At 39.3% G+C, this 10,577-nt stretch overlaps 1 protein-coding gene across 1 annotated transcript in view; it reads right to left on the minus strand.

Annotated features, from left to right (window-relative positions):
* HGSNAT (heparan-alpha-glucosaminide N-acetyltransferase) overlaps positions 1 to 10,577 on the minus strand; it is a 44,473-nt gene that overhangs the window by 31,809 nt on the left and 2,087 nt on the right. Inside the window, exon 2 of the mRNA XM_044663531.1 lies at positions 683 to 798. Within this exon, the coding sequence (XP_044519466.1) occupies positions 683 to 798 (116 nt within the window). The remainder of the gene's footprint in view (positions 1 to 682; positions 799 to 10,577) is intronic.

Consider the following 10,577-nt stretch of genomic DNA (forward strand, 5'->3'; position numbering starts at 1 on the left):
CCTCCCCCCACATACTGGGTATGCCCCACCCCCACACAGGGGAGGGAGAAAGCACTCTCATTGGGCTGCTGGGTGGAGGGGCGGGTGATGTGAAAAAATGTCCTCAAGTGTGTTGGAGAGGGGGAGGGGGCAGCTCAGCCCGAGTCCTTCTGCCTTTCTAGTAATGATCTGGGAAAGGAGGGAGGGTGGCTGAGTACCCACAGAGAGTAGTACTCTGTGTGCCATCTTTGGCACCCATGCCATAGGCTCGCCATCACTGGTCTTTATCTAATTTCCGCCAGACAACTTTCCAGTTTTCCCAATAAATTCTGTCACAAAGTAAATTCTTCCCCAATAGTTAAGATCTTCATCAAACACAAAGCTACTCTACTCATTTGTTTATCTATATTGTGTACTTAATCTGTTCCAAGGACCAATTATTTCTTTCTTAGCTAACAGCAAATTGCTTTGCTAATTACTCCCTTGTAGTAAAGTTTGTGACCTGATATTGGTAGGCACCCTCGCTTCCTATTACTAGGCAGCATTTGAACCCAAGTCTTCTTGACTTCAAATCTAACACTCTTCCATTGCACCATGGTGCCTCTCTTTTTAAAAACTGGAAAAAGAATTATACTGATGTTAAGAGCACTGGGAATTAGAAAGAATTTGCCTAAAATAAAATATAAATCAAGAACATGCTTACTTGATAACAATGGTCAGAAAGCCAGTAGACATTCAAATCTCCATGGAGAAATTCATTGTGGATAATTAATAATGCTTGATCCATCTTCAACTCTGGAAGCTTTCTTTTGTTGAAATCTAGCACCAATTAAGATGGAAAAGGAAATAAAACAATGCAAATTAGAGCTATTCTTCCAGGAAAGGTGTTTGTTCCAAACTAGTAGTTTTTTCAAAATTCAATCTGAGACTCTTCCTCCCCCACCACAGGTCTTTAGACCTCATGTCACATTTTATACTTAACCATTTAACACTTTATTAAATTGTTGCTATAAGCTAAGCACTGTTCTATGTATCATGAATACAAAAAAAGGAGTCATCCCTGCTCTCAAGGAGCTTACATTCTAGTGGAGGGGTACAAAATACATAGATAATTAAACATAAGATAGAGAGAAAGAGAAAGAGAGGTAGTGAGAGAAAGGGAAAGAAAGAGAGAGGGGAAGGGAGGGAAAGAGGGAGGCAGAGAGGGGGAGAGGAGAGAAGGAGAAGGATAAAGAGTGAGAGAGGGAGAGAGCAAGCACATACAATAATGGTACAATAGAAGGAGGAACAGAAATAGAATGTCAAGGAAGGTTTCATGAAGGAGGCAAAACCTCATAACAATAACTGTGAGATGAAGGTGCTAATATTAAATTCATTTCACAAGTGAGTAAACTGAGGCAGACTGAAATTAAATTACTTGCCCAAGGTCACAGAGGCAGTAAGTATCTAAGGCAGGACTTGATCCTAGGTCATCCTGAAATCAGGTCCAAAGCTCATTTCACTTTGCTACCTAGCTGCTCTAAATATGGTCCAACCACTGTTTTTATTATTTTCAAGATTAATACATATGTAGAGTATGCGACCCTCAAGACTATTTAGAACTTTTTGGTCAACTCAGCTTAAAGGCCTAATAAAATGGAGCTAACTAGAAATCAAAGAAAGTGGTTCATCTAATAATTAAATCAATAATTGTATAATTTTCCTGTTAATCCTTATGTTTCATTTTTCTATTTAATAATTCTATTCTATATTATATTACATAATTAATTCTAATTTTAAACTTTATAATTTTCTTTTTTCTTTTGATACTTATTAAAATGTTCAGAGGCCTGGGAAATCTCCTATGAACTTCACAAACAGACAAATGAGAATCACTAAAAAATTATCTTTGAAATTACCATCCATCATCTTTTGATTAGTTTATAGACTGCAGAAAGAAAAAGGCTAAATGCACTCCAAGACTGGACAATGAAATTATGTTCCCAGACTTTCAAGAACTCCCTTCATTCCAACACCACCCAGCTTCTGCTTTAAGATCTCCAGGAAGGGATAACCAGCTCCCTCTGAGACAGACAATTTTACTTTTCCATAATTCTAAAGGTTAAGAAGACTTACCTCAAATTGATTCCCTTTTACAAATCTGTCTTTTACCAGTTCCACGAATTCATTGCTCCTAATCTTGCCCTATGGGGCTCTGTCTACCATGACACCTGTTCAAACACATGACCGTAACTATCTTGTATCTCCTCCTTGCTCAGATTTTTTTCTAAACCTTTATTTTCTGTCCTAGTAACAATTTTTTTTAAGTCCTTACCTTCTGTCCTAGAATTGATGCTAAATATCAGTTCCAAGGCAGAAAAACCATAAGTGATTTTTTTTTTTCAGGGTCACATAGCTAGGAAGTATCTGAGGTCAAATTTGAACCCAGGACCTCCTGTCTCCAGACTTGGCTTTCTAACCACCCAGCTGTCTTGTTTTTTCTTCTTCAGGTCAAATCTCCAGGTCCTTCTATTGTCCCTCATATGGAATAGTATCTACTCTCCACAGCATTCTGGTGAACCTCTTCTAGACTCTTTTTTGCTTGTAAACATCCTCCTTGAAATGGGATGTCCAGCACAGGAAGGAGAGTTGAAGGTTATGTAAAAATAGAAGATATCAATATTGTTGGAAAAACTCTGATGACCTGAACTGAACAAAATACTCTAGATGTGGTCTGTCCCCGGCATAGTGTAATGGGAAAATCACCTTCCTGTTCTGAATGCTATGTACTTCTTAATGCAGCTGGAGATCTCATTAGCTTTTTTGGTCATCTCCTTACACTAAATTTGCAGTTCATTAATCTAAACTGTTACATTTTCAGACAAACTGCCATCTGGTCACAAACTCCACTACCTTATTTGTTACACTGATTTTTGGAACACAAACTCAAGGCTGTATCTTTTTCCCCATTAAAAAAAATTTCTTTTAAATTTTTAAGCCCTTACCTTTCATCTTGGAATAATTCTGTATATTAGTGCCAAGGCAGAAAAATATTATGGGCTAGGCAATGGGGGGTTAAGTGACTTGCCCAAAGTCACACAGCTAGGAAGTATATGAGACCAGATTTGAATATTTAAAATTTCTTACTAAATTCAGCCTATCATCGGAACCCACCAAAATCTTTTTAGGTCCTGATTCCGTGATCCAGTGCATTAGTCCCGGCTTTGTGTCATCCACAAATTTGTTAAGGATGCCCTCTATGTCTTCATCCAAGTCACTGATAAAAATGTTCAGCAACACAGGACCAAAAATAGATCTCTGAGGCACTCCACTAGAGGGCTTCCCCCAAATTGGCATCATCAATCCATAAATGACTATTTTTTAAGTCTAGTCACTTAACCAATTTAAAATATACTGAATTATAAGCTCTAGCTAGGGTTTAGTCCCTATTTCTTTATCTCACCCACAAAGGACAGCATAGGGGACACTTCTGCTAACAGCTCTGCTGAAATCCAGGTAGACCAATGCCCAAGTTACTCCATCACTAAAGGAGATGAGTTAAGTCTAACATATCTTGGTCTTGATGAAGCCATGTTGGCTCTTGGTGATCACCCATTTCTTTTTCAAAATGCTCAAATCTAACATTTAACAATATGCTTGAGAAAAGAGTTAAGCTCTTCATCCATCCTTGTTTTGGTGAAAGACAAGTCCTTGTTAAAAACAAGGGGTACCACATTCTAGACCAGAGTTTTGCAAAATCTGTGCTATGGAATCCTGAAATATATCACACTTCTAACCCCCTCAAACTCCAGTGAATTGTTGGGGTGGAACTTGGAAGTTTAGAAAATATACAAACAACATATTTATTGGAGTACCAACTTTCTTTCAAGGAGTACCTAGAGATGATTTGTATTTCCCTGAATTCCCTACAACTACTGAGCTACCAGAACATGGCTGTGACCAGGGTCAGAAATCCATGAATTCTCAAGGAAGATGCTCAATCCTAAAGGAAATTCTTCTCCTTGCTTTCCTGTCCCCTATGGTATTGATTCATATTTGCTGAAGCAGTAGTCCTCTTGTCATCCATTCCTTTGTTCATTCATTCAATAAACATTTATTAAGTACCTACTGTTTACAAAGCATTGTTCATTTACTCAAGATAAAATCCTCTTCCCCACATTTGAACTTATGCTACAGAAAATCTGAGCAACCTTGTGTTCTCTGCATCTATACACATGAATCTTTCAACATCCTTTGTCTCTCTGGCATTTAAAGAAAATACTTATAAACAGAAAGATAGTATAGTGCATTCATTCATTCAACAAAAATTTATTAGGGATCTACTATGCACAAGACATGGTACTAGAGAGACAAAAAGCTAAAATCACATCCCTGATCCCCATCCTCCCCAGTCCCCCCACAAACAGCTTACACCTTATTGAACATGGACCATGGGAAGGGCTTTGGATAGGAAATCAAAGAACCCTGTGGCTCTGCCACTAGCTATGTGCCGTCACTTAACCTATGTGGCTCTCATTTTCTTCAGGTGTAAAAGGAGGGAGTTGTATTGGATGATCTGTAAGAGACTTGCTAGTTCAAAAATGATGATTCCATGAAATACAGAGGCTTCTCTCTTCTCAAAATTCTAAGATTCTACCATGCCTCAAGTATGTACCTCATTCCCTTGGTACGAATTTATCTGAGCTGGAGTCTTTCCCTGCCTCTTATTCCTTAAATCAAAGAGAGGATGATTTTTTAAAATCAAATAATATGATGATTAATGTTTAGGTAGGTGATAGAAAGGCAGCACAACAGAGAGAAAAGCCCAATAGTCTTTAAATGAGGAGACCTGGGTTCAAATCCTCACTTTAACCATCATAAGAGAAGCTGCACGAGGGATAAAGCGCTAGACATGTTAGTCAGAAAGTCCCAGATCTGAATCCAACTTTAAGCACTAAGTAGCCATATGATCTTAAGCAAACCTAATCTCTAAGTCCCATCTGTAAAAGTAATAATAATAGCAACTACTTCATTGGATTGTGCTGAGGATCCAATGAGATATTATCATGTGCCAAAAGAAGAGCTTTGCAAACCTTAAAGTGCTTGATGAATATCAGATATTACTAACAGTGGTATGAGCTTAGGCAACTCACTTAAATTCCCTAAGCCTCAGTTTATGCATCTGTAAGATGGGGATGATAATAATACATTTTTTCTTTTTCTTAAACACTTTCCTGTCTCGGTTAACAACTCTAAGACAGAAGGGAAAGAGCTGGACAAACGAGGTTAAGTGACTTGCCCAGGGTCACACAGCTAGGAAGTGTCTGTGGCCAGATTTGAACCAAGACCTCCTGTCTCCAGGCCTGACTCTCTATCCACTGTGCCATCTAGCTGCCCTGATAATAATACTTCTAATTGTTCATAGTTATACAGCACCTTCATCACAACAAGGAAGGTTATGTAACTGTCCCTCCTTAACTTTCACCCTTTCTTATCTAGTGTTCCAGCCAACCCATCAAAATACACATAAACATTAGTGGGCATGAATATACATGCTAGACAGACAAACGTAGATATCTTTCCAGTCACCATTTATACTTACAATTACCTTTCCACTGACCACCTATCCTTTCCCCTAAAAATCCTGCCTGGCCTCAGTGAAGGCTGTGCTTGATTAAAGGACCCAGCCTCCCTCACTGACCGCACTGAAGACTTCTAAAATGAACCTGACTTATTCAGCATTCTACAAGTAAAAAACTGATGGTGCGTTTTGTCCCTATAAAGTCACTAGTGAAAATATACCCCAAGAATATTATCGAGGGTACGTGGCTTCGTGGATTGAGAGCCATTTCTAGAGATGGGAGGTCTTGGGTTCAAATCTGGTCTCAGGCACTCCCAGCTGTGTGACCCTGGGCAAGTCCCTGAACCCTCCCTTGCCTAGCCCTTATTGATCTTCTGCCTTGGAAATAATACACAGTATTCTAAGATGGAAGCTAAGGGTTTAAAAAAAATTTTGAATGGGGGAAGAGAACACAAATAGGAGATGACACTTTATAAGAGCTTACTAAATAACTTTCATTCATTGATTCATCTATGATGATCTCTCTCCACGATAAAGAGACATATAATAAATGATCGATTACATTGGTGCCAATCAACATAATTTGTGCATGATTATCCAGGTCCCACCTACCCAGTGGGTTATTTTCCCATTCATTAGTACCCCCATTGAAAGATGAACAGTGAAAGTAAAGATATTATGTTAAAATTATACTTCTCTTTCTGTCTACTGCCAATGACTTTCCCCCATTCAGATAAAATTATAATAATATAATTGTTATTATATTATTAATAGTAATGTATTATTCATAATGGTAATATTATTCTAATTTTATATTGATGGTATTACTATGGTAATATTCATAATTAATATATTACTGATATAATAATAACAAAATATAAAATAAAAAGTGATAAATTAAAATGGTGATCTTCGATGGTCTTTCTCAAAATGGAGAACTGAAGAATTATCCAGGAAAACCATTAGGTGAGCCTTGATGGAAATATTAATACCAAGTGATCCCTTTGAGTCTCAGTTGAACAATTATTAATCACCTATTCTCTACAATGTGAGACGCAGAATGGTTTAGAACTCTGGCTTAGGAAACAAAAAGATCTGGCTGGGTTCCAAAGGAGAGCAAGCAAGCCACTTACCCTTTTAGTGCCCTCAGGCAATTTTCTAAGACTAAATTAGAGGGGGCAGCTGGGTGGCTCAGTGGATGGAGAGCCAGACCTAGAGATAGGAAGTCCTAGGCTCAAATCTGACCTCAGACACTTCCTAGCTGTGGGACCCTGGGCAAGTCATTGTAGCCTCATCCTTGTAGTCATTCTGTTTTAGAACTGATACTAAGGCAGAAGGTCAGGATTTAACAAAAAAGCTTTTCACCAGCAGGTCCTACCCCTACTTTTCCTTGCTGTTCCTTTGGTGCCTTTCCATTGGCCATCCATCCCACCAGTACCTACAAGGCTCTCCTGTCCACCTCAAGGTAGCTGAAATGGGTAGGCCAGTCCACTTAGATGCTAGAGCCTTCCTCTACTCTAGGTATCCTGTGTAGAACTATTAGGTCGTGTTATCTCCCCCACTGGGCGGCTAGGTGGCGCCATGATGCCCAGAATGGGCAGCGCCTGGAGTCAGGAAAATTCATCTTCATGAGTTCAAATCTGACCACAGACCCTTCCTAGCTGGGTGACTCTGGACAAGTCACTTCACCCTGTTGGCCTCAGTTTCCTCATCTGTAAAACAAGCTGGAGAAGAAAATGGCCTACCACTCCAGTATCTCTGCCAAGAAAACCCCAAATGGGGTCCTGAAGAGTCAGAGGAGACTGAAAACAAATCTCCCATTAAAACATGAGCCCCTTGAGGGCAGGTATTACTTTTCTCTAGCTCCAGTGCTTAGCACAACACCTAGCATTGAGTAAGGACTTAATAAATACCCGCAGATAGACTGGATTATGAAATCAAAGATCTGGCCCCAAAGTGCCCCAGGCACTTTGTCCTGCATTGTCTGTTCAGCTGGATGGGTATTATCAGCGAGGAATTAAAAACATGTGCAGGCACTTTGGAGAAAATGGTAAATGTTTATGCAAAATAATTTCATATATAATAGGGTGTTATAGAGTTTGCCTTCTCAAGGGATGGGGAAGGCACTAGAGGGAGAGAGAATTTAGAACTCAAATTTTTTCTTAAATGAATGTTAATTTTGTTCATTTTTAACAAATTATAATTATAAATATATTTGCTTAAATTATATAAGTATAATAAACTATATGCAATTTTAATAAATAAAAACTTTTTTTAAATGTATAGAAGGGGAAGCTAGGTGGCTTAGTGGATAGAGAACTAGACCTAGAGGCAAGAGGTGTCTGTCCTGGGTCAAATCTGACCTCAGATACTTCCTAGCTGTGTGATCCTGGGCAAGTCACTTAAACCAGTCCTTACCATTGTGGATTCAAAGATAGAAGGTAATTTGGTTTTGTCTTTTTTTTTTAAGCTATTTTTTTTTAGATTTAAATTAAATTAAAATAAAAATTTAAACTTTAATTTTAAATTTAAAATACATTTTTTAAAATGTTTCTTAAAAGCTATTGTTGGCAGGGACACATTTTAGTGAAAGTCCCAGGGTTGGGGATCTGTGGCTCAAGAAAAATGGAAAGTGGTAGCACCCAAAATTCTCTTTTGTGGTCCCATATCCCTGGATAAGAAGGATCTAGGTAGCCCTCTACCACTTCAACAGAATCGTTGAGCATTCACACGGAATTCTGTGAGTGAATGAATACCAACAGCATTCTTAGCTCTTTTTCATCATGAAAGGCAATGTGGTCTGCTGAGCCAGGACAAGCTGGGTTTCAAATCCCCCTGTCTGCCACATACTGGCTGTGTGACCCTCAGCAAAGCACTTAAATTCTCACTGCTCTGAGCAACATACTACAACTCAGGTGAAGAGACGGTATCAATGGGCATTAGTAGAAGGAGTATCTTCACCCCAAGGTCTTCTTTTATCCCAGGGAAATTCCTCTTCCTCATAACAGCAATGGATAAAATGCTGAGCCTAGAATCAGGAAGATCTGAGTTCAAATCCAGCCTCAGATTTATACTGATTTGTGTGACCCTGAACAAGTCACTTAACCACTAGTTGCCTCAGTTTCCTTATCTGTAAAATGGGGATGATAATAATAGTCCCTACCTCCCAGGGTTGTGAGGATCAAATGTGATAATAATTAGTTTCTTAGCACAGTTTCTGGTACATTGTAAGTAGTATATAAATGTTAACTAGTATTCTTATTAGTTGTGTGACCCTGGACAAGTCACTTAATCTTTGGTAGCCTCAGTTTCCTCATGTGTAAAATGAGGATAATAATAGCACTGACTTCACATTGTTAAAAGGATCAAATAAAATACTAATTATTAAATGCTTAGCAGTGTCTGGCACATTGTAAGCAGTATATAAACATTAACTAGTATTCTTATTAGTTGTGTGGCTCTGGGCAAGTCACTTAACTTTTGGATGCCTCAGTTTCCTCATGTGTAAAATGAGGATAATAATAGCACCTACTTCCCAAGGCTTGGTGAGGATTAAATGAGTTACAAATTGTTAAGTATTTAGCACACAATGCCTGGGACACTGTAAGCACTATATAAATGCTAGCTAATATTATTAGCTGTATGACCCTGGGCAAGTCACTTAACTTGTGGATGCCTCAGTTTCCTCATCTATAAAATGGGGATAATAATAGTACCTACTTCCCAGGGCTTTGTGAGGATTAAATGAAATGCTAATTGTAAAATGTTTAGCACAATGCCTGGAACACCATAAGCACAATACAAATACTTGCTATAATGAAGATAATAATGGAACTCCTGTTAGACACCAGAAATCCAGGATGAAAGTGATTTCCCTTCTCGCTAGCCCCCCACCCCATTCACCCATTTAAGTGCATCTCTTCTAAAATACAGAAGTCAAGATGCCTCTGGAATATCTCCAAATAAATTCTTCTTCCAACAATCTATGTAATCATTATCCCTGTACAATCTGCAACCCCCAGATATCCTGCTGCGTTTGTGAGCTTTGGGGTATTGACTTGAAAGCTTCCCATCTCCCAGCTCCTTTGTACTGCGTCACTGTCACTCCATCCTGATGGTGGGTGGATGTACATGGTGGGCAAGGAATGGTCGGGCTCTCAGCGGGAACACAGGATGCGTGGAGGAGGAGGAGGCAATGTTCCCAACGAATTCCTCCCAACATAAAGGCAATTAGATATCTGGTAGATAATGTACAGAAACCCTGGCCAGTTCAAATTCTGCCTCTTAAGATACAAGGAGCTGAGCATTTACCCTTTTTCTGCCTCTGGGGGTAAATCGTATCTATTTCAGAAACAAAATTTTGATTTGTCAATCAAAAGATATAATAAGGGCAATATAAATGCTGGTTAGTATTATTGTCGATTGTGCAATAATAAATACTCTGAAGAGGATGGGGGGAAAGGGAGGATTGGAGGGAGGATCTACAATACCTCACTGATATTATTTGGTAGATTCTACTCCTAATTTTATAGCCATAAGGTGTGTGGCTGATAAGTGGAGGGGGGAGAAGAAGGGAAGAGAGAGGCAGGGATTCATTTTTTTGTTTTGTTCTTTAATCTACTAGTGAGGATTTGGGGGGTGGGGTGGGGGTTGTTTTGGTGGGGCTTTTGTCATCTATCAGGATTTCAAATCTGAACATGTTTTTTCTCCAGGAAGGGAAGCCATTCTACTCTGCTTTTCACCAAGGCTAAGAAGGACAGATAACTGGGAACAGGTGGGGTGGGGTCGAGCTGAGAGCAAAGCTAGAGCAAAATCCAAGCCCTTTAAAAGGATGGCAGAGGATGCTTGGGATGGATGGAAATGGGGAAGGATTGAGTCAGGGAGTCTACTGTGGGGAGAGAAAGGAGTGGAGAGAGAGGGGGGAGAGGGAGAAGGGGAAAAAGGGAGAGGGAGAGAGAGGAGGAGAGAAGCCAGGAAGGGAGGGAAACAAGAAAAGGGAAGGGGGAGGAGGAGGAAAAAAGAAAGAGAGGGAGAAAAG

The sequence above is a fragment of the Gracilinanus agilis genome, chromosome 2 (assembly GCF_016433145.1).
Source record: "Gracilinanus agilis isolate LMUSP501 chromosome 2, AgileGrace, whole genome shotgun sequence".
Taxonomy (NCBI): domain Eukaryota; kingdom Metazoa; phylum Chordata; class Mammalia; order Didelphimorphia; family Didelphidae; genus Gracilinanus; species Gracilinanus agilis.